At 35.7% G+C, this 24,956-nt stretch overlaps 1 protein-coding gene across 1 annotated transcript; it reads left to right on the forward strand.

Annotated features, from left to right (window-relative positions):
* Window positions 1–457: 457 nt before the first annotated feature.
* On the forward strand, window positions 458–7,186 carry LOC140156593 (uncharacterized). The gene is made up of 3 exons (XM_072179528.1): window positions 458–880; window positions 2,746–2,915; window positions 5,600–7,186. The coding sequence occupies exons 2-3, from the start codon at window positions 2,785–2,787 to the stop codon at window positions 6,858–6,860; spliced, it is 1,392 nt and encodes a 463-aa protein (XP_072035629.1). The 5' UTR covers window positions 458–880; window positions 2,746–2,784; the 3' UTR covers window positions 6,861–7,186.
* Window positions 7,187–24,956: the final 17,770 nt, after the last annotated feature.

Raw genomic sequence — 24,956 nt, forward strand, 5'->3', positions numbered from 1 at the left:
AGCCTTTCTAATTACTTGGCCTATTTTGTTATTCACATTTTTATATATTTGTTAGTTATGTAATGTGTAGTCAACTATATGCATGTTTTAGTGAATTTGTATGTTTGTGCATTAGAAACAATTGTTTGTGTTTGAATTAAGAAAAATATGTGTCTATTGCTCCACTAAATACGCAGTGGTTTAGACTTTCACAAGCAATAATGTTCAATCTTCACAATAGTGATATGCATAAATCAGTGTCATAATCACATTATATCATAGTTCTTTCTGCTAAACACCCACTGCGCATCACAATTAGTCCTCTTCTTACAATTATAATACAAATTTAGTCAAAATCACCGTGAGCATAACCAGCCAGTGTAGAATAATAAATTCATCTGTAAGCATTACCACGCTCATTAGAATATTTTGACGAGTTCCGCGTAATAGCCTTATCCTCATGTTATACGTTGTACATCCCACGCAGTCACGACACAGAGCAACCGACCGCCGCTGGTAGTCTGCTAAAATACAACATGAGTGGATTGTAAATTAACAAAGCTTATTTCAAGAACATCTAGACCAATATTTAATTTGTTTTTACTAGAATCTAAATCGATACTTAGATTTGTTCCGAATATATCAATAAAAATATGTAATTTTGAAATCTTTTTAACAACGTTGGTAATTAAATTTGAAGGTTTATGCACTTAAAGCGGAGTAAAGGTTATCAGAACATCGTCATTAACGTGGAGATCGTACGTCTCGTGCAACCAGTGCACTGTCGAACAACTGTGGCATCGTCAACAACAAATCTCTTGCCTTAGTGAATCGTTAACTGCACAAACTAATGTTTTGACGTTACCTGCATGGACAATTTTTGACATCACATTTGAATCAGGTAAATAGCTTCAGTTTGTTAACAATATTGGTGATTTCTATGTTTGTGAATTGATTTTGTTGCTTGGTGTATTAAGTTCAAACATCAACAAGTGTTCGGCTTGAGGAAGACAATCTCCTCGGTTATTTCCTGACGGCGCCATTTTTATTATCCTTATTTTACTAGCATGTATTAAGTGTATCGTATAATACGCTATTAACCCGTGGATGCTCATCTTTATATTGTATGTCTTTTGTGTTTTACTTTTTGATATTACAATATTTATACATCACTGTTTCGGGTGTCGAAAAGGCCACATATACATGGTGATATATTTTTGGTGATTTTAAAATATGATACTGATTTATAGTAACCGCTCAAATGGTGTAGCTTACAATGTGCCCGTCGATATTCAGTACATATTAAAAGCTAATTATCGTAGACTGATGATCTGCAGGTACTTTTTTTTTATGCACACAAACAAACAAAAACACCCCTGCATTAGTATTGAAAACTGAGTAGCTTTAGTACAAAATGCGCGTTAAGGGGTGGGGTATGGGCAAACTTTAAGTACAGGTAACTGGAGAGGGGAAGCGACGAGTTACCCCAAATCACAACGGCAGGTAGTGACTGGGCTGCCAAGTGCAAATATGTATTTATTTTGGAAGGTTCATGTTTGTTTGAAATTTTGGGACGTTTTTCCAAAATTTGATATTTTTGGTGATATTTCCAAAAAAGGCGCCATATCAAATCTCATAAAAAGGACACGACTGGCGGGTATGTTTTTATATTTCCCGCATGAAAGCTTGTGTCTACGTCTATACTATACTGCTTTAGATACGTTGGTTGATCGTTATTTTGATTTTACCAAACTGTTATCAAATCTATGCTGTGATTGGCACATACATGAGGTATCTCTTTGCATAATGCCCTGCTATTCAACAAGTCGGCCAATGACTGACCTTGATATACGCGTGATTGGATACTGTCATCTGTTATAAAGCATCCAGTTTACTACTGACTTGTTTGGGACCTGGTCAATACATATTCCTACAGGGAAAACAGTAGTTTGACTATGGATTGAAAGACCCATACCCGGGGACCCATGATTGATTAGGCGCGGATATTAAAAGCACAGCCCGTTGCGTGTATAGCAGAAAATTATAAATGATAGAATGTTTGGAATTTTGTAACTAAAATACTAATTGCATTCTCCATTATGTATGTATTTATTTATTTATGCCTATTTATTTATTTATTTACTGACTTATCTATTTATTTGGTAGATTAAAGTAATTAGTAATAGTCCATGATTCATCGGTTTATTATTGATTGTTGAATTAACTTGAAAACGTGATTGATTGATCGATTGATAGCCATTTCACATATTCGTAAATTTATATGGGACGTGTATTTGAATAGTATCGTACATTAGATAAATATCAGTATTGATTTATTCTATTCAGCAATATCAAGGATTACTATCAAATTCGCACAGCTAATAGTTAGTTGGCTTAGTGGTAATGCATTGAGTTTCACAACCGGGTTGTCACGGGTTCTGAATTGCTATGGCGCGCAATCTGAGTCCTATTCTGATGGCTGTGTTTCTTACAGGTACACTCCCTCTGGAATTCAAACCAGGTTACCGCTCTATACACCCCTTAAATGTATAGCTTCAAATGTACATATGATGTATGTATATGTGTTCAGATAGTAAGAAACTATTATTGCCGGTCAGTGCTACTGCAGTTTTTGTTTATAATAACACTAATATTATATAGTATACACACATTTATATTACTTACATGTTTAATTTTGTAAACGCTTTTTGTGTTAGAAATAGTAATTTATTTTTTAGATTTTCTTCTTTTTGCTTACTGTTACAGCTTGTAAACTAATGTTAACTGCAATCTGCGTGGTGTAGAATGGGGCACACTAAAAGTAAAACGTGGAAGCCGAATTCTCTCAGCTACTCTCTTCTTTACTCACTTCCTGATGAAATACTTCTTAATATATTATCGTTTCTACCAATGGAAGAAAGATGTAACATGGCAAGGTAATCTTAATGCAATTATGGTATATCGCTGAGCGACGAGCAATTGGTATAACCAATGAGGTAGTGCGCTTTCCATACGCAACAAGAAGCGCACTATCTCATTGGTTACCAATCAATCTCGTCGCTCAGCGATGGAGTATAAATCCAGTTTACAGTTTTTGTTGGCGAGTGCACACATAGACTGCGCTGCATTCCTTTTTTTTTGATAAACAATTCATACGTTTCCATGCATGAAACCATTTAAAACCTATGACGAAACACATCACATCTCCAGTGACTGACCTGCGCAGAGAAAAAAGTTTTCTCACGGATAGCTGAGCTGTTGAATCACAACAGGAATGATGAGTTTTCCATGGTCAGGTCAGAGAGATTAGGGAATGATAAATTAAACTGGTCTACTACAGTAGACTAGTGCACACAGTAAACACCTCTCCGCCACCCAACACACCCACTCCTTAAAGAATATATACAATCACACAAACAAACAAAAAATAATGTGCATGAGTAGAAAATGCTATATATACGCATAATTTCATCTATAATGTTATTATAGCCTTATGGCAATGTTAATTTACCGATTCTATGCTCATCAAGTATAAATAAATAATCTGCACTCCTATAATTGAGTGAATCAAAATCACACTCCAAAAAGAGTGAAAATCAGCACTCCAAAAATATAAATTCTCACTACAAATAAGTTAGCAAATTATGCTGCTAACAAAGGCACAAAAAACTGAATTTTGATGATATTTCTGATTTTCCGAATGAGCACTGAATAAGCCTTTAAGCCTTTATTCAAGTCGATTATATTTGCAGGCGTAAAGCTACATGTTTGTTTTTAAAGTAATGCTATTTTACCTGTTGTATATGCTCCATTAATGAATATTCGTCTCTCCAAATATACAGAGACACCCAGATTGACATATATTGACATTATAGCTTGCTTTCAAGACAATTATAATGATAATGAAATCATGTCTGGAAAGTAATGTTGATTTGCCCGTCCCGTATAGTTCAGTGCTCTATACTCTATACTGCAATAACCAGGCAAGTGTGAAGACCTTTCGATACAGAGCTATACAGTAAGGCAGACAAACCCTACACACCCAAGGCCCCCAGCATACCCCACATCTACATGCCGCTATTATACTTTATAGTAACAGTGTCAGCTATATTCGATATACATAATGTGTGCATACCGTATAGCTGCAAGAGATGTCTCGAAAGCAATGTTGTTTTACCGGTTGTACGTGCTCCATAAATGAATATTTGTCTCTCCATCCAGATATGCAGAAAAGCTCAGAAAGACATACAGATTGACATACATCCTTTCTTCCGAGACAATATAATGATAATACAATCATGTCAAGAAAATATAAAATATCCACCCACCCTCCGCCACCACGCATACAACCCTCCATGACATAGGCATACTAAATTTATAATAGTAACCGTGCTGAAATTCGATACATATATATATACTTATCATGTTTTTTTACCCTTTTCCCTTTAAAGTATGTATTTTTCCATGTAGTTTACCTGAGTGATTCTTTCTTTCTTCTTTCTTTCTTGCTTTCTTTCTTTCTTTCTTTCTTGAGAGGAGGTTGTGGATCACAAAATGTCCCTTTAACTGTCCTTTTTGTATCAAATCTGTAGTATTCATGTTCACTTTAAACTACAAAATAATCAACATAAATAATCAACAAGCGGTCTGTAACACTTATTTCATTTGATAATGATTCCTCCTCTCAAAGAACAAAATGAAGTATCTCTATATATTTACATTTGCAGATACTGTTTTCAAGGTAAAATTAATTTCAATGCGTGTATTGTGTTGAATCAGGGATGTGGGAGCAGTATCCATCATTGAATTGGCGCACAAAGACACAATCAGTGTGATTAGTGACATAGCCTTGAATCTTTAGCCTCCGAAATAAGTCCCAAAGGCTATAGCATCCTGATTACGATATTATACAAAATGATACAATTACCTTGAAAATACGTTATATAGGCTATACAAATACGTACATACGTAATCCATATTCATTACATTGATAATTATACACGTCTTGACGGACTAGCCACGTAAATTGTTTTCATCATGTGTTTGCAAGTACTGATTAGTGCCGAAAATAAGTATCATTTTTTTAGTATTTTGTTTCCTTTTCAATGCAACCTTTATTCCCATAGATGGGCGGATCACAATAGAATTTTGATTTCACGGGGTTGTCAACAAATTATTGGGAATGGTGTACAACACTCATCTTTTTGATTTCAGTTTTCCTAATTTTGGACTTACGAAAACAAGATATGTTTACCACCTGTGTTTATTAGTTGATATCCATTGAAAAATACAAATCCACGCATATACAAACAAGTATTATTGTAAGACCAATCTATTGTATTGGCACACTTACGCCTGTTTCGTATTAATTTAGCTTTCATCAGAAACACTATATATGCTTGTAGACGAGGTTTTACGGTATTGGATTGTTGTTCAACAATTGCATTAAAACATTATTGAAAACTACAGCGTTTGGATCAAGATCTTTCAGTTCAGTAACAGGTGTAATATAATCGTACCAACCTCATCTGATAGTAGTTTGATATTTTTCATGTTAAATTGAACCTTCATTCAAACTAAACTGATTTTAATATTTATATCTTTTGACATTAATCTTCAGAGTTTGTCGTCGCTTCAACGCACTGGTACGGGATCGTGCCTTGTGGCACACCATTGACGTAGTACAAGTGATCGAACGACACTTTGAGCGAATGATTGCAGATCCACTAATGCTCATGTTTGATCGATATCATCCTCTGCAAATGAAGTACTGTCTTTTGTGGTTCCTGAATGCATATGCTAAAAATGCAGAAAGATTATGCCTAACAACAGCTAGTAGATCGGTGCTATCATATGTACATGATAATTGTCGAAATATCAAGGATTTTCACGTCCGGGAATACGCGCCTTCCACAAGACGTCTGATGACAGCTTTAAAACACCTTCCATCTGATATTCATACCTTGAAGATTGAATTCCCTCGCAAGTTTGACGTGTTGTTATGTGACAAAGAAAGCAACGGGTTTGTGGCCTGTCCTTTGGATCATCTCACAGAGTTAACCCTACAAGGAGCAGCTATAGATGTGTCATTCTGTAACAACATCGCTCAACTGCCTCGACTAGGCCGACTTCGCTTGTTATGGTGCACTATGTCCAAACATCTCACTCTACGTAATTGTCAGTTTCTGAATATGATCAAATGTCTTGAGATATGCTGTTGCTTGTTTGTGTCGTTCAATCGATTATTGATATTCCTTGTGGAGATTGCGCAGTACGGCACCAATTTGATCACCTTTCACTTCCAGATGCCTAACGCTGAAAACAACCTGTTAAAGGTGGATTTAGGCAAGATCAAATCCCGTTACCGCCACATGTTGTACTTATCTTCTATAGATATCGATCCGTTTATATACGAATTATGTCAGACAAAGTCAGCGGTCAAACTACGAAACCTGTATTTTCGTGGGAACTTCACTTTATCTGGACCAGCCTTGGACACGTTAACACAACGGTTTGATTCTATTGAAGGACTCTCCCTTGGAGATAACCTACTCGGATGCATGCTTCTTACCATCGCCAAGAATTTACGCAAACTCAAAGTGATTGATCTTTGCAAGGGAAGATTCAGTGATAGCTGGTTACATTGCTTTCAGAATCACCCGTGTCTTCAAGCCATCAGGGTGTACCAGAGTACGCGGCTATCATGTCACGAGCTCTGTGAGATCATTCGCACCTTGCCTAGCATGACATTGCTTTGTACGACTCAACATGAGCAGCTCAAAGATCTGAGAACCAAGAATCCTCGGATTTTAATCTGTCATAGTTACTGTCAGTGGGTACGGTTATTGGACAAGTATGTTCACAATGAAGGGGTTTCATAAGTTATTGAAAAACAAAGAAACCCAAACACAGAATTAAACTGGTTTCTATAAAAGGTGCAAGAACCTTCGGATTCCGATCATACATTAAAGCTGCAATTGTGTTTGAGAAAGGACCAATTTGCGTGAACATAATGATTAACCTAAGTGTCAGAACTGTTTCATGAACATTATTGTAATTTCTTATGACGGAACTAGTATTTTGCCATTGTGCTCGTAAATGATATTTTTATACCTGTTGTTTGATAACGTTCCAAGTGATGTAATCACGCAAAATTATTCAGATATCGACTATAATAATTACACCCTTTAAATTTACAAATTGAGTACATAAAATTTGTAAGATACATGTATAAACACTTTTGTACGTTTTAGTGTCAAAGAAAGCAACGGGATTGTGGCTTATTCTTTGATTATATTAAGGTGGCGGGTAAGCATCATTAATTCATCTCGTACACTGGTGTGCTATGTGTTGTTTATACTGTTTATTCTGACTGCTCATATCCATAAGTACCAGACTCGAGTCAGTTCAGGGACAATCTGTGTAGCTCAGTGGTTAGAGCGCTCGCCTTGCAAGTTACTTGCAAGCAAGAGTTCTGGGATTCAAGTCCCCGCACAGGCAGGTTTGTCCGGAGTTTTTTCTCTGTTTCATCTGATTATACATGTTGTGTTTCCATTTGTAATTTAATGTTTAATATTGTGCTAGTGTGTGATGCGTGATTCTTCTTGCATGCATGTTGTTGGTGTCACTTACATTATAAAGGGAGATAACCTACTCGGATGCATGCTTCTTACCATCGCCAAGAATTTAAGCAAACTCAAAGTGATTGATCTTTGCAAGGGAAGATTTAGTGATAGCTGGTTGCATTGTTTCCAGAATCATCCGTGTCTTCAAGCCATCAGGGTGTACCAGAGTACGCGGCTATCATGTCACGAGCTCTGTGAGATCATTCGCACCTTGCCTAGTATGACATTGCTTTGTACGACTCAACATGAGCAGCTCAAAGATCTGAGAATCAAGAATCCTCGGATTTTAATCTGTCATAGTTACTGTCAGTGGGTACGATTATTGGACAAGTATGTTCACAATGAAGGGGTTTCGTGAGTTATTGAAAAACAAAGAAACCCAAATATACTTTGAAAACATAGAATTAAACTTGTTTCTATAAAAGGTGCAAGAACCTTCGGATTTGGATCATACATTAAAGCTGCAATTGTGCTTGAGATAGGACCAATTTGCGTGAACATAATGATTACTTAAGTGTCAGAACTCAACTGTTTCATGAACATTATTGTAATATCTTATGACGGAACTAGTATTTTGCCATTGTGCTCGTAAATGATATTTTTTATACTTGTGATTTGATAACGCTACAAGTGATGTAATCACGCAAAATGATTCAGATATCGACTATGATTATTCGCTTTAAATTGACAAATTGAGTATATATAAATTTGTAAGATATGAACACCACTATAAATTAAATAAAAACCAGCCGATTTTGTTAAGCTATAAGATCTCGTTTTTCAAAGATATTAATTTCAAATATCCGGCATAGTCTGCTTCACAATTGACCTTGGTTGCTTTACGAACATGAGTGAATAAAACACGACGCATTCATAAACTGAATAATTTAGAGTATTCACACTTAACGTTTCATATCAAGAGACAACGAAGCATGGTGTGTTATTCATTTTGCACGTCTGTGTCTTAATATACAGAGTGTATCACAAAAATATTACAATTAAAAGATAAAATATTAAAATATAAAATCTCCCTTGAGTAGGAGGCAGAGTAATGTTTCTCAATTTTGTGCTCACATAAAATTAAAATTCATGAAATATATATATTTTCCTTCCTCCATTCCCTTAAGTTACATGGTTACATGCATCAAGCGGTAATTCAACTTGATTTTTGGAAGTGGCATTTACATTGTGATTCACAGCCTCATCCTACCACTTACCCAACAAAATTTAAGATTTTTTATACCATCAGAAATCTAGAACAACATATTCTTTCAGATTCGGTTGTTTGACAGAGACATTGTACAATTTGTATTTTCTGTGCCAACAGCAATTACAACGCAGTGGCATATTTGGGAATGTAATACAAGCAATTGTGTGTATTGTACTCACAAATTCAGTATCTTAATCAACTCATCTTGGAATTAATCTTTTTTTGTGGACGGGAATAATTCTGGTATACTCTACGCAAGAGTGTAACCCTAACCCTAATTTTAACCCTAACCCCAAACCTATCCCCAACCCTAACCGTAAAATACAGGGTGCGCAGGGTAAACCAGAATTATACCTAAACAGCGGGTGCGCAGGGTGAACCAGAATTATACCTATTATATCTATTGAACCATACACCATAAATAGAGGGTGTTAGAATACGACATGCCCCTTTAATGAGAATCAATGATAATGGAAGTGATTTTAATGTCAAAATGTGTCAGTATCATTTTCATTATAAAGGCGTTAAAATCTATACAAGGACATGATTGTGTCCTGGGATTATGTTTGGTTGTAAACCAGAATTATACCTAAACAGCGGGAGCGCAGGGTGAACCAGAATTATACCTATTATATCTATTGAACCATACACCATAAATAGAGGGTGTTAGAATACGACATGCCCCTTTAATGAGAATCAATGATAATGGAAGTGATTTTAATGTCAAAATGTGTCAGTATCATTTTCATTATAAAGGCGTTAAAATCTATACAAGGACATGATTGTGTCCTGGGATTATGTTTGGTTCTTTACGTATGACGACTTCACTGCATTGCACGCAAATAAATAGGAGCAATATGCATCAACTGTAAACTGCCTTCAAATACCTATCAGATGTTAGCGACCCTCAATATGTTTTCCTCTGCTCTTCTAAAATTCAATGTTTTTTCCTTCTCCTTTGCTGTATTCATGAGCTCGTTTACTGCGAGACGTGTTCTGGCTTGTTACTTTATAACATGGAAATATTTCTTGAAGTTTAGTTTTTCTCTTGTCTCTTGACTTCTGACGTTTATCATAGAATGTATATTTTGACATTATAGTGTTTATGTACGTGTTCCATTTTATGCATGTAATACTTAAAGGAACACTTAAGAGCCTGGGACAAAAATATGCATTATTTTAAAGAACAGATTATAAGGGTTTCTTTCCCCCTTAAACAATTTATTACAAAATGAATAAAGGGACACTTTGTGATTCACAGCCTCGTCCATCACCTTACTCCAAAAAAGATTTTTATACCATCACAAACCTGGGACTACATGATGAGTGTCTGCGTATATGTGGCCGTACACCACGAATGAGCCGTAAAGTCGGCAAATTGTATTCTGAGTTACAGTGTAATATGTGCGTGAAGGTCGTATTCATAGGTACCTCAATTTGGTGCGACATACATCTCATTTGATAGCGCCAGTCAAACACCTTTTAATCAATCAATAATGCTATTGCTAAAGAGGATATTAAGCTTCTACCTATTTCTATAGAATCCTATAGAAGATCATTAAATTAATGAAATATAATCATTCCTCCATTTCCTCAAGTTACGTTACATCAAACGGTAATTCAACTTGATTTTTGTAAGTGGCATTTACATTGTGATTCACAGCTTCATCCTCCCACCTACTCCAAAAAAAACTAAGATTCTTTATACCATCAGAAACCTAGAACAACATAATTATTCTCTCTTTCAGATTCGGTTGTTTGACAAAGACATTGTACAAATTGTATTTTATGTGCTCGACAAACAGCAATTACAACGCAGTGGCATATTTGGGAATGTAATTATAAGCAATTACGTGTATTTTACTCGCAAATTCAGAATCTGAATCAATTGTCATTTTGGAATTAACCTTTTTTGTGGACTGTAATAATTCTGGTATACCCTGCGCAAGAGTGTAACCCTAGCCCTAATTTTAACCATAACCCCAAAGCTATCCCTAACCCTAACCCTAAAATACAGGGTGCGCATGGTAAACTAGAATTGTATCTAAACAGCGGGTACGCAGGGTAAACCAGAATTATACCTATTATATCTAACCATACACCCTAAAAAGAGGGTGCTAGAATACGAAATGCCCCTTTAATGAGAGTCAATGATAATGGGAGTGATTTTAATATCCAATTTACATTTCACGATGGATGCGACGAATTACAGTTAGTTTTTATAGGGAAAATAATTTGATGGTTTTGACAGGATATTTTGCACTGTCAAAATGTGTCAGGTATCATTTTCATTATAAAGGCGTTAAAATCTATACAAGGACATGATTGTGTCCCGGGATTATGTTTAGTTCTTTACGACCATTATGACGACTTCACTGCATTGCACGCATTATAGGAGCAATATACACCAACTGCAAACTGCCTTCAAATACCTATCAGATGTTAGCGACCCTCAATATGTTTTCCTCTGCTCTCCGAAAATTCAATGTTTTTTCCTTCTCCTTTGTTGTATTCATGAGCTCGTTTACTGCGAGACGTGTTCTGGCTTGTTACTTTATAACATGGAAAATATTTCTTGAAAGTTTAGTTTTTCTCTTGTCTCTTGACTTCTGACTTTTATCATGAAATGTATATTTTGACATTATAGTGTTTATGTACGTGTTCCATTTTATGCATGTAATACTTAAAGGAACACTTAAGAACATGAGACAAAAACATGCATTATCTTAAAGAACAGATTATAAGGGTTTCTTTCCCCCTTGAACAATTTATTACAAAATGAATAAAGGGACATCTCGTGATCCACAGCCTCGTCCATCACCTTACTCCAAAAAAGATTTTTTTATTATCAGAAACCTGGGACTACATGATGATTGTGTGCGTATATGTGGCCGTACATCACGAATGAGCCGTAAAGTCGGCAAATCGTATTCTGAGTTACAGTGTAATATGTGCGTGAAGGTCGTATTCATAGGTACCTCAATTTGGTGCGACATACATCTCATTTGATAGCGCCAGTCAAACACCTTTTAATCAATCAATAATGCTATTGCTAAAGAGGATATTAAGCTTCTACCTATTTCTATAGAATCCTATAGAAGATCATTAAATTAATGAAATATAATCATTCCTCCATTTCCTCAAGTTACGTTACATCAAACGGTAATTCAACTTGATTTTTGTAAGTGGCATTTACATTGTGATTCTCAGCTTCATCCTCCCACCTACTCCAAAAAAAACTAAGATTCTTTATACCATCAGAAACTTAGAACAACATAATTATTCTTTCTTTCAGATTCGGTTGTTTGACAAAGACATTGTACAAATTGTATTTTATGTGCTCGACAAACAGCAATTACAACGCAGTGGCATATTTGGGAATGTAATTATAAGCAATTACGTGTATTTTACTCGCAAATTCAGAATCTGAATCAATTGTCATTTTGGAATTAACCTTTTTTGTGGACTGTAATAATTCTGGTATACCCTGCGCAAGAGTGTAACCCTAGCCCTAATTTTAACCATAACCCCAAAGCTATCCCTAACCCTAACCCTAAAATACAGGGTGCGCATGGTAAACTAGAATTGTATCTAAACAGCGGGTACGCAGGGTAAACCAGAATTATACCTATTATATCTAACCATACACCCTAAAAAGAGGGTGCTAGAATACGAAATGCCCCTTTAATGAGAGTCAATGATAATGGGAGTGATTTTAATATCCAATTTACATTTCACGATGGATGCGACGAATTACAGTTAGTTTTTATAGGGAAAATAATTTGATGGTTTTGACAGGATATTTTGCACTGTCAAAATGTGTCAGGTATCATTTTCATCATAAAGGCGTTAAAATCTATACAAGGACATGATTGTGTCCCGGGATTATGTTTAGTTCTTTACGACCATTATGACGACTTCACTGCATTGCACGCATTATAGGAGCAATATACACCAACTGCAAACTGCCTTCAAATACCTATCAGATGTTAGCGACCCTCAATATGTTTTCCTCTGCTCTCCGAAAATTCAATGTTTTTTCCTTCTCCTTTGTTGTATTCATGAGCTCGTTTACTGCGAGACGTGTTCTGGCTTGTTACTTTATAACATGGAAAATATTTCTTGAAAGTTTAGTTTTTCTCTTGTCTCTTGACTTCTGACTTTTATCATGAAATGTTTATTTTGACATTATAGTGTTTATGTACGTGTTCCATTTTATGCATGTAATACTTAAAGGAACACTTAAGAACATGAGACAAAAACATGCATTATCTTAAAGAACAGATTATAAGGGTTTCTTTCCCCCTTAAACAATTTATTACAAAATGAATAAAGGGACATCTCGTGATCCACAGCCTCGTCCATCACCTTACTCCAAAAAACATTTTTTTATCATCAGAAACCTGGGACTACATGATGATTGTGTGCGTATATGTGGCCGTACATCACGAATGAGCCGTAAAGTCGGCAAATCGTATTCTGAGTTACAGTGTAATATGTGCGTGAAGGTCGTATTCATAGGTACCTCAATTTGGTGCGACATACATCTCATTTGATAGCGCCAGTCAAACACATTTTAATCAATCAATAATCCTATTGCTGAAGAGGATATTAAGCTTCTACCTATTTCTATAGAATCCTTAAATAGCTCTAGTCTTTGTTTGCCTTGCCTAAATCCTGGTGTTTGGTTACAAAGCATTGTATTTTGTCTAGGTATGTATAACCAACAATTAACAATGAGAGGACATTCCTGAACCTCGTTGACTTGGGAATGATTTGAAATGACCGCCAATTATGACTGTTTGATATTTATTACAAGCAATGTGAAAAAGAGACACACGTAGAACCGAAAAAAGGTATCATTTTTTTGAAGGAGCAGAGTTCAACAAACCATAACCTCGCTTCTGGATATCGTTTGAAGTCAAATTATATACCATTTTAAAGCTTATGATATATATTTTCTAAACACGAAATAAAACAAAATTGACCGGGCCGACTTTACGGCTGATTCGTGGTGTACGGTCACATATCAGCTTTCTTGGAGATTCGGTCATTTGCCAAAGATATCGTGCAATATGTATTTCATACTATCATCAGCCCAAAATTACAACAGTAGCCTATGGGGCGCCTGTAATACATGTAATTATGTGTAAATTTAAAGTGCGATTCAACTGACATTGTGAATATAAGCTGTTTTTTATGGATATTATTTGAACCATACCCTAAAAAGGGGGATGCTGCAGTCACGTTACACGTATACTCCTTTGATATAGTTACCGTCATGGGCAATGTAAAAACAACCTCATATGTCAAACTTATCTGATAATTGTATGCTATTGAGTTTTGTAATGGAAAGAAATTTGTCAGGCATCTCAATCTATTTATAATAAATTATATTAATATCGTTTTTTCAACGTATTTCCAATTTTCTTTTAGATTTTATTTGTGATGTACGTGATAAACTTAATTTCAGATATGCTCATGCTAGTATGGCGTTTTGTGTTTGGGGTATTATTGCTATAGATTATAGTGGAACCAATCTTTTTTGGCATATCCTTATACCTCTACAAGGATTAGTTTATTTGACGTCTGATGACAGCTCTGAAACACCTTCCATCAGATATTCATACCTTGAAGATTGAATTACTTCACAAGTTTGAGGTATTGTTATGTGACAAAGAAAGCAACGGGTTTGTGGCCTGTCCTTTGGATCATCTCACAGAGTTAACCCTGCAAGGAACAACGCAATACACAAAACTACAAAACCGCTTTGAGATTGAGACAGTAATTATGATAATAGGCCTACATCATGTCTATAGAAGCAATGTTGATTTAACAGTGCTTAGTGCTCCATGAAGAAATACTCAAATACAATAAACATACGTGTGGGACCTACTAGTATATAGAATGAGTTAGGCAGACAGACATATTCAATTCAGTGATCCCAGCGAAAGTGAAAAATTTAAATTGTGTATAATTTGGTTAAAAGTGAAATCATTAGGTATGTTTTACGTAACAAATTTGGCCAAAAAAAACAAAACCAAAAAACCAAAACAAAACGAGGAAAAGAGCAGTATTGACGAAGTTGAAGCCGCATTCAAATACATGCAGCTAAATATTGTTATATACATGCAGTTTCATGTAAACTGTCCAATTTTGACTTTAATACACAGCTTTCGGCTTAACCTTTAGAAGGCATGTCAGCACATCAAATGCTACTTAACAAAGGTTAAAAAAACCCTGAATTTTGATGATTTATACGATTTTCCGGATAAGCAAATCACTGAATATGCGTTTAATTTAAGGGTTGATATTCGATACATGTATGCAGGCGTATGGCTACAGGTGTGTTTTAAAGTAATGCTGTTTTACCTGTTGTATGTGTTCCATAAATGAATATTCGTCTCTCAAAATATACAGACTAGATGAGACATACAAATTGACATACATTGACATTATTTTCGACATGTTCGAGACAGTATAAAGAAAATTATAATCATCATGTCTAGAAAGTTTACTGTTCTGTTGATTTACCTGTCCTTATAATGCTACATATGAATAATCTTACCATTACTATAGCAGATAGGCAGACAGACACATGTGTATTTATGCGCTTACCCACATAAAAAGCTGTAAAATACCCACATACCCACCCCGGCTCCCCCAACACACTTACAATGTACGCCGCACATACACCTCATCCCAGTGGCGTAGCGTCATAAGGGGCACGGGGGGAGGGCATGTTTTCTTCGTTTTGTTTGCCTTTTTTTATTTCAAAAATACCAAATGACAATTTGAATGACTTATCCTTCACTTTTAAGCAATTTATAAAGCATTTTAATTTTTTACACTTGCGCCCTGGGACTTGCACCAGGAGCTTTAATATTATTATTATTTATTCGCTGGCGAAGTTACGTAATTAATCGAATTAATTACTATAGCAATAGGTGAAAACAATTTTGAACATATCGCGCTGCACTACAAACAGGTTACACTCATCACCTGTAGTCTGCAATCATAGATTGAATACAATAGTCTGGTCTTTTCAAAGATGCTAATTTTACAGGTGCAAGTGATCGGCATGATATGGTTCAATGCAGAGGTACCGCGTGAACGTACAGTGCAGCGCGGTATATTCAAAAATTGTTTTCACCTATTGCTATGGTAGTTAATCCGATTATTACGTAACTTCGCCAGCGTATTATCTTTACCCAGTGTATGCCCGAATCAGCTTAAGGGTACTTGCCCATGAATTTCATTCAGGGGCGCGTTTGAAAAACGGCACAGCGTATTAGTAAAAAGAATAAAAAATACTAAAATTTACACCAGGGTTCGAACCACTGCCGATACACTATGCTGAACAGTGAACGACGCCACTGTGCCACGGCGGTACCTGTGGTTAATGTCTGACGATTTTCAAAGATATACATATCAACACATTTCTAGTGTATTAAAAGCAGATTTTGGTAGTAATACAGTCATAGTAAGACATTGGACTCTACTTGTTTGTTTGTTTTTCATTTAATATAAATTAATTTTGATGATTTGAACTGGTATGACTCTTAGGACTCGTAATAAACGACGATTAATTTTCTAATAAATATAATAAAAACGCTGGGTCATTCAAGACGTCCTTGTAATTTATGTCAAATCCAGGGGAGCGACAACACACCTCTACGTGTATAAGCCTACTTGCGCGATCGATACTGTCTCAATGATCCAGACAATAGCATTTGAATATACCGCGCTTATGTATGCATCTGCTTGACATGCCTGGTACCATAATAGCTTCCAATAGCCTACCCCACCGTAAATGGCTCTCTTTATTTCCTCGCTGTCCCAATATATACGTGTCACGTACGTAATTTCGAGGAATATTTTGTTCAAAAATGATAGGAAGGGACTGTTTTAAGCCAAAATATTGGCTGTCACCAGATGCGCAATGGTACCGGGAAGTGTTGCAGAAAGGTAAGCGTAGGGTAAATTGGGGTAAATGGAACGGTGGGGTAAATGGAACGCTGAGAATACAATTCCCTCAATCAAGAAAAAAATTGGGCAACATCATACCGACTGTTCCATTTACCCCAACGCCATACGTTCTGCTTTCGTTTCATACCCCAAGCGTGGGTTTACTCGGTATTTGAGTGGAAAAAAATCTCAAATGTTGTCACTGACCTTGAAGTGGTGCTACGGTTCAGTGAACATTACTAATTTAAGGGTATTGATTCCTAAATATTTGAATGTTGTGCTGAGAGTTGTCTTACAATATTGGCAATATGTTTGTTTTCTACAATAACATAAATGTTTTAAACAATAAAATAGCAGATTTTAATGATGAAATTATGCAAATTAATATGCTAATTAGCTAATTAATTAGTTTGGTGTTCCATTTACCCCACAACAGATCCACTTGGGGTAAATGGAACACGGTTGACTGACTTCAATTATATATAACATGTTAATATTTTTTTACTAATTGGTTTAATTATTATGAAATTATATACTACAAATAATCAATTCATGGTAGATTAGGCCTCCTATTGATTTTTTAAAATCTGAAAATCATTTTTTTTCTGTTATGTACCGAGAAAAAGTGTTTTTTTACGTGGTATTTGACCATGTTTATAAAAAAAACATGAAAACAAAATTATTTTTGTTAACCTTTTGTTTAGTCACAAAATATATGTTAAATAAAATATTCTGATGTCTTTTCAATGTAAATATAGCTATGAATTTAGGCTCCTTGCAAGTAATGCCCCTTGTTCCAATTACCCAACCCACTGTTCCATTTACCCCAATTTGTTGGGGTAACTGGAACACCATGACCATGCATGTATTTGGACCGATACAAGAAACAAAGCCATAAAATGGGAGTTTATCTGTTAAAACAAGTTGTAAAAACATATTATCTACTTATTGAAACAAACAAAAATCATATGTGGATACCCTCCTGACCACAGAAAGTGATTTATTGCTTAAGCGTTCCATTTACCCCAATTTACCCTACTCATTATTAATTCAATATATCACATTTTAATGAATTCGGATGCTAGAAATATTGTGAAATAAAATCAAATCAAATTTAGGCTCCGCAAACAACGTCCAATTATTCCCAATGGGGTTTGCTACACATATATATAATAAATTATGTTATGGGGCTAATTTGAGAAGAGTTATGGCCTCGAATTTCAAAATACACCGAGTGACGTTTTTTGATCATAAACCTCGTCAATTCAAGACTCTGTAAAAACAAATCAAGAATTTTCTGGGATAATTGCAACTAAAGTATATGAAAGTTATGATCTAAGCTACCAGATGCATCATTAATTTCCCGACTATGATATTTAGTTGTGGGAAAAGATTACTTTATATTTGTGCGGGATTATTTCCCGCCAAAAATTTCAACCAAAAAGAGCATGTAGCCTTAAAGCTGTTCTAACCGGGGCCCTGCGTGTATCGTGTTGGATCAAGGATGTGGGAGCAGTCTCCATGATTGAATTAGCGCACAAAGACACAATCAGTGTGATTAGTAACATAACCTTGAATCTTTAGCCCCCGAAATAAGTCCCAAAGGCTATAGCATCCTGATTACGATATTATACAAAATGATACAATTACTTTGAAAATACGTTATATATAATACGTACATACGTAATCCGTACTATTACATTGAAAAATATGCACGACTTTTGACGGATGTAGCCACGTAGCTTGCTTTTTATCATTTGTTTGCAACCACTGATTAGTGCCAAAAATAAGTGTCAAAAGAAATTAGTATTTTGTTCCCTTTTGATTGCAACCTTTATTCACATAGATGGGCGGATCACAATAGAATTTTGACTTCACGGGGTTGTCAACAAATTAATGAAAATTGTACACAACACTCGTCTTTTTAATCAGAATTGTCTGAGTGTTGGTCTATCGTGAAAACAAGATATTTTTACCTGTGTTTTATTTGTAAAAAATGAGACCTAAGGGACCGTTCACAAGCCCTTCTAACGGGGGGGCTGATGTAAGAAAGGGGTCGTGATAAATAAGCCCAATCGCCATTCTAACTTCCGGTTTTTGAGAGCAGTTTTGGGACACTTTGACCTCTGACATATCGGGAAAATTGACGTAATTATTATTAATTTTCTTATTATTGTAATAATTTTGATCATTAAAAATACCAAATAATTAATTTATAAAATACTAATATTTTTCATATTTGTTTTAACTATTGTAAAACATTTTAGATTATATTTTGTACATACAAAAACCCAATATTTCTGAATTTTCTGAAAGGTCAAAGGACAAAGTGTCCCAAAACTGCAAAAACTGTCCTACAATGCATTGCAAACTTCCAATGCCGATTGGGCTTATTTGTATCCCTGAAGGGATCACCTTAATTTTTTATCGTAGAACATGAGTTTACACTATTTTCTATGGGGTTGACGTACATTTTTCATGGCCAAAAGGGGGGCCCTGAAAATAATTATAGGTCCGGAAGGGATGGGGGGGGGTGGGGCTTGAAAAAATATGTGAATTTTTCTTTTTGCATCAGCCCCTCCCCTTATAAGTATTTGTGAACGGTCCCTAAGATGTGGCGTCTATGTGGTATCATCTGGAAAAAGAAGAAATGGACGAGAGACTGGTCACCTTTGTTTCCAATGGACATTTTATTGTGAAATGTCATTGTACAAAGAATACATACAAAAAAATTCCATATAGCCCCCGAATGAAAAGTATTTAATTATCTTTGTAGTCACTCAAAAAGCATTTGGTGTGAATTTTACATCCGAACTAGAGGCTATTAAATTTTTACGAGCATTTTTATTTTACATGTAAAGCCTATGGGGGTGACGATTAGAAATGGACGGCAATATTGAAAAACCCTCATTTTTGGCCATTTTAGATACTAAAATGCACATAAAAAAAAAGAATAGCCTCTAGTTCGGATGTAAAATTCACACACAATGCTACCTGAGTGAGTACAAACATAATTATATATATTTCATTCGGGGGCTATATCAAAAACAAAAAATGTCCTATACCCTAATGGTTATGGAACAAAGGTGTGGTGCAGGGCAGTATTTATTTCACTGCCAAAGAAGGGAAATTTGAAAGAGTGTGCCATTCATGATGCAGTCATGTCTACAGTAGAATTCATCTCGACCTTTGCAGGACTTAACCCCATTAAAAGCTATTAAACCAAGATAACACTCATTGAAACAGCTGAACTGATTAAATCGGATCTTCTCTGGCTGTGCACATGTGACTGTTTTCATGTGCGATATCGCAATAAAGTTTGTATTATAGCTTCAGTTGGGTAACCGATTATAAAGGAAACAAAAGGAAACAATGGTATGTGTACCATTGTTCACGACATGAGACAATGGCGTGCTTTTTGTAAACCAGCATTCTTGAAAATGAGCAACATAATGATTGTTGACTTAACACGGTTTGGAAATAATTTCTTCATATTTTTGGTGTTATCTGTCGTTTACATATCCTTCCTAAAACACAAAAGTACGACCCTCTCCAAACACCTAAATTAGCTAAAAATTTAGGACATGTTTCAAAACTATATTGTCTAGAATTTTAGAAGAGTACTTTTAATATTGGCCGGTTATTTTTCACACAGCGACGTTGACTAGGCAATGTACTATTACCTATAACATTAACTAAAACACCAAAGTACGAATATTTCCAAACATCTAAATTAGCTAAAATTTAGGACATGTTAAAAACTATATTTTCTAGAACTTTAGAAGAGTACTTTTAATATTGGCCGGTTATTTTTCACACAGCGACGTTAACTAGTCATATCCCCATACTTTTAACGTAGGGCTATTTGTAGAGGTCACGCGTCAATGGGAAAGAGCACTGTGTATTGTGTATAGGAAAACGGACAGTAACTGCAGTATGTACCAATCACCGGACCATCTGCCTGATTTGTCATGCAAGTAAAGTGCTTCTGAAGATCATAATCAAGAGAATGAAGAACAAAATGGAGCAAGAAATATATGATGAGCAGGCAGGATTTCGTGAAGGAAGGGGGACTAGGGACCAAATTGTCAATATCAGGAATGTGATTGCGAAATGCAGAGCATAGACTTGCTCTTTACATGTGCTTCATAGATTACAGTAAAGCTTTTGACTGTGTTAGCCACCCTCAGATGTGGGAAACTATGAAAACGATGGGTTTCCCAAGTCATCTTGTGGATCTAAGTACTAGATGTAAGTACTAGATGTATGTACTGTAGACTTTCCTTGCTCTGAACCTTCTCACAAAATATCTGTGCAAACTCAATAAACTATCTTCATTAGTTGCGCAATGAATCAACCTCCTACACACACGTGTTTACCCCAAAATGCACCCATACACACACGTGCACCACCTACAAGCCTACACGCGCAATAATTTTTTTATCAAACTTGTATAACTTGACAGCAAATCAGCTAGAAATATAATCTTTCGCAAAATAAAAAGTTAACATTGTTTAAATAATATCTTAATACATCTGAAGGTTGACAACTAATGGGGCAGAGAATATATGCCATAACAATGATGTATACAATAATTAATTTCTGACAAGAATTCTTGAAATTGATGTTTTGCATAGTTTATTAAACAAACAATTTGCATAATTCATTAAACAAACAATTCACAAATATATCATGTAAAATTAAAAAAAGACACTATATATATATGTAATAACAGCTCGCATCTCAAATTAAAATGTGTACTTTTATTATGCAGCATAGATAATAACAGGAAAGAAGGCTGGCTAAATCTATCTTAAGACCAGGATGAGTGTTTAGGCCAAAAAAGTAGTTGTGTTGCCCTTAGCGACAGACCCTAAATTCTGAAAAATCAGGGTCGCATTTTTTTAATGACGATTTTTACAGTATGTTCAAAAATCAATGTTTTTCACTTAAAAAAATATTTTATTGAAAGACTAGTCTTAAATTGATTATCTAACAAGTATCAAGTAGTTAGAATTGACAAATGTCCCTAATATGCCAATGGAAAAGGCATTAGTTAATATTTGTGGGTAATTTTTTTTTTTAAAGATAATCAACCGACCTACCCAACTTTCCATTTTTCCCACTTGAGGGTAACACAACGTTTTATTTTTTTGGCCTTATTGAATGAATGCAGTGGCATAGCCAAGAGGGGGGGCTGCCCCACCTGTGAGAAGTCCCCCCCACACTGAATGAATGGTGGTCGAATAAAAAAATGTACTAAAACTCATGTACATTGTATATAAAAGATCTGTCTAAGGAGTGTTGCAGTTATGCAACAAAGTACTAGATGTACCGTACGGGGTACCGTACTGCAGACTTTCCTTGAACCTCCTCACAAAATATATGTGCAAACTCAATACACTATTTTCATTAGTTGTGTAATATTCAACCTCCTACACACACGTGTTTACCCCAAAATGCACCCATACACACACGTGCACCACTACAAGCCTGCACGCGCAATAATATCAAACTTGTATAACTTGACAGCAAATCAGCTAGAAATGTAATCTTTCGCAAAATAAAAAAGTTAACATTGTTTAAATAATATCTTAATACATCTGAAGGTTGAAAACCTAATGGGGGCAGGGAATACATGCCATAACAATGATGTATACAATAATTAATTTCTGACAAGAATTCTTTAAATTGATGTTTTGCATAGTTTATTAAACAAACAATTAGCATGATTTATTAAACAAACAATTCACAAATATATCATGTAAGACACTAATAACAGCTCGCATCTCAAATTAAAAACTGTGTCTGTTTTGGAAGAAAGTGCGTACGTTTATTATGCAGCTTAAATAATAACAGAAAAGAAGGCTGGTTAAATCTATCTCAAGACCAGGAATAGTGTTAGGCCAAAGAAAGTAGCATACTTCCCATTTTTCCCACTTGAGGACAACACAACATTTTATTTTTTTGGCCTTATTGAATGAATGCAGTGGTGTAGCCAAGGGGAAGATGCCCTGTGAGAAGCCCCCTCCCCCTCAAAAAAAAAAAAAGAAGTGCTGGTTACACCACTGAATGAATGGTGGTCGAATAAGGCAACCTTTTAAAAATGTTTCCAATCTGAAGTTATGCAAACCCTTACTCTAGACGGCAAGGCCTGCAAGGGGGAAGCGTCCCCCCTCTGAGAAGTCCGCCCCCTCCCCCGAAAATGTCCTGGCTTACACCACTGAATGGTGGTTGAATAAGGCAACCTTTTAATATTACCATTCTGAAGTTATGCAAACCCTTAACCCAATTTTAAGAGTTTTCATGTTTGGCCTAAAAAATTGTTTGATTGGCGTAACCCGACCTACCCTAAAATCAGGCCCAACCATAACTCTTTTTTTAAATATTATTTTCTTTGTGATTCTTATGTACATCACATAGCACCTTAGATATAACTTACTTTATAATATACATTACTTTGTCCATTTTGGTCATTTGGTAAAGGCTGAAAATAATTGTGCTTATTTTCCATTTTTTTTGTGCAAAAGAACACCTTACTAAATAAAGGTCATAGTCGAGACCTGGAAAGAGCTAAAAGTATTCAATATGGAACACTGCATTCACTCTTTCTAAGAATTATATTTTTAATTTGTTCCGCACAAAAGTTAACACTTACTGACTTTCCATGTCTGGAAGTGCAATGTCGCTGTAGATTTAGTTCCAAAAATTTGGACAAAGTGCATGGCAAAGTGCTTGGAAATTTCCACTATATTGCTTGTATTATACTATTTTAGGATGTTATGTGAAAATTTAGATGAATGTACATGTACATATATGTACAAGGTCTTAGCTAGGTTTTGATAAGTGCCCATCATTTTCACCAAAACTGCCTGTCCAAAATTTGAGCTTGAACATGTTTAAAACAGAAACCAGACCTCTATCCCTTCTTGTGGTTCAGTCAGTCCAAATCAAAGAGCTTTGTGCCGATTTGATTTACCGACACGCTATTCATCGAGAGGTACCTTTTGTTCGGGACAAAGGGCTTCCATCATTAAATTGGTAACTGACCTGACAGCGTATTAACGCTATAATAGGTAGGCTACTGTCAATAAGTGGTCAAACGGAAGTCACGTGGAAGCGCCTACACGAGCGAGAGGTACATTTTGTTCTAATACAAACCAAAAGGTGTGCTTGAGTTGTCGCATGCAAGTAGTAGCCACTTCCGGTTGACCTTTGAACACTTCCGTTTGACCTTTGATCTGGAACCGGAAGTGACCTCGTGACCTTTGACCTAAGTTGACCTTTGACCTTGTGACCCGGAACAGGAAGTAGATGTCTCTAAAGGCTATATTACTACTCATGCACACAAAAGCACACTTAACCGTCGATGTACAATTATCAACCACCCATCTTAATTTAGACGCCTCATTTAAATAAATTCAATAGAGTTGCTGATCGCGATCGATTACCCGTAACAACGTGTCATTGCTGCCAGGTATATAGGTCTAGGTCTATCTGTGTCACTTTCTATAACTTTATGTTGTTATCATGGTTATATACAACGTACTGCAGGGTTTATTGTTCTATTGTATTTTTGTCTTACTCTTATGGTTATAGGCATGGAGCTATCATTCATCCTTTGTGCCCCACTATCATGAAGATTGATTGGCTACATTTTCCAATATGTCAGCGTTCAAATCGGACACAATAGAACAATAAACCCTGCAGTGCGTTGGTCCAAATAGCTATTGCTATGACCTTGATTTATTTGTCTGGTCTTGTTTTGAGTTCAGATAACTAATTCAAGCATCAATTTCAGAATTGAGCATATAGGCCTATGTCACAGGCATTAATTTTGTCTATCCCCTGAGCAAACTGCCTGTCCAAAGTGATAGTCGAGGACAGAGACCATTGAAGACCCAATATAACAATGAAGTTGCGTACTAATGGCATTTTTTTACTTCAAGTATAAGGGAAGGTAATGCAGATTCAGAATCTGCCGGGTGCCAAAAGGCCCCATTTGAGCAAATTGAGTTATTGAGGTCAAAGGTCACATGGGTGATAAAAGTTGAAAATGCTCTGATCAAGTTATAAAATATCACAAGTTGTTCGTCTGGTCCCAAGGAATAAAAAAAAATCAATAGTCATGTATCTCCAGGATGCATAATTAATGAGGTACAGGTCAAATTTTC

The sequence above is a fragment of the Amphiura filiformis genome, chromosome 7 (assembly GCF_039555335.1).
Source record: "Amphiura filiformis chromosome 7, Afil_fr2py, whole genome shotgun sequence".
Taxonomy (NCBI): Eukaryota; Metazoa; Echinodermata; class Ophiuroidea; order Amphilepidida; family Amphiuridae; genus Amphiura; species Amphiura filiformis.

Excerpts from the sequence above, each read along its gene's own strand:
- LOC140156593 (XM_072179528.1), top strand. The coding sequence starts at position 2,785 with ATGGGGCACACTAAAAGTAAAACGTGGAAGCCGAATTCTCTCAGCTAC. Across the intron at positions 2,916-5,599 it reads GAAAGATGTAACATGGCAAG|AGTTTGTCGTCGCTTCAACG; the intron begins GTAATCTTAATG and ends ATTAATCTTCAG.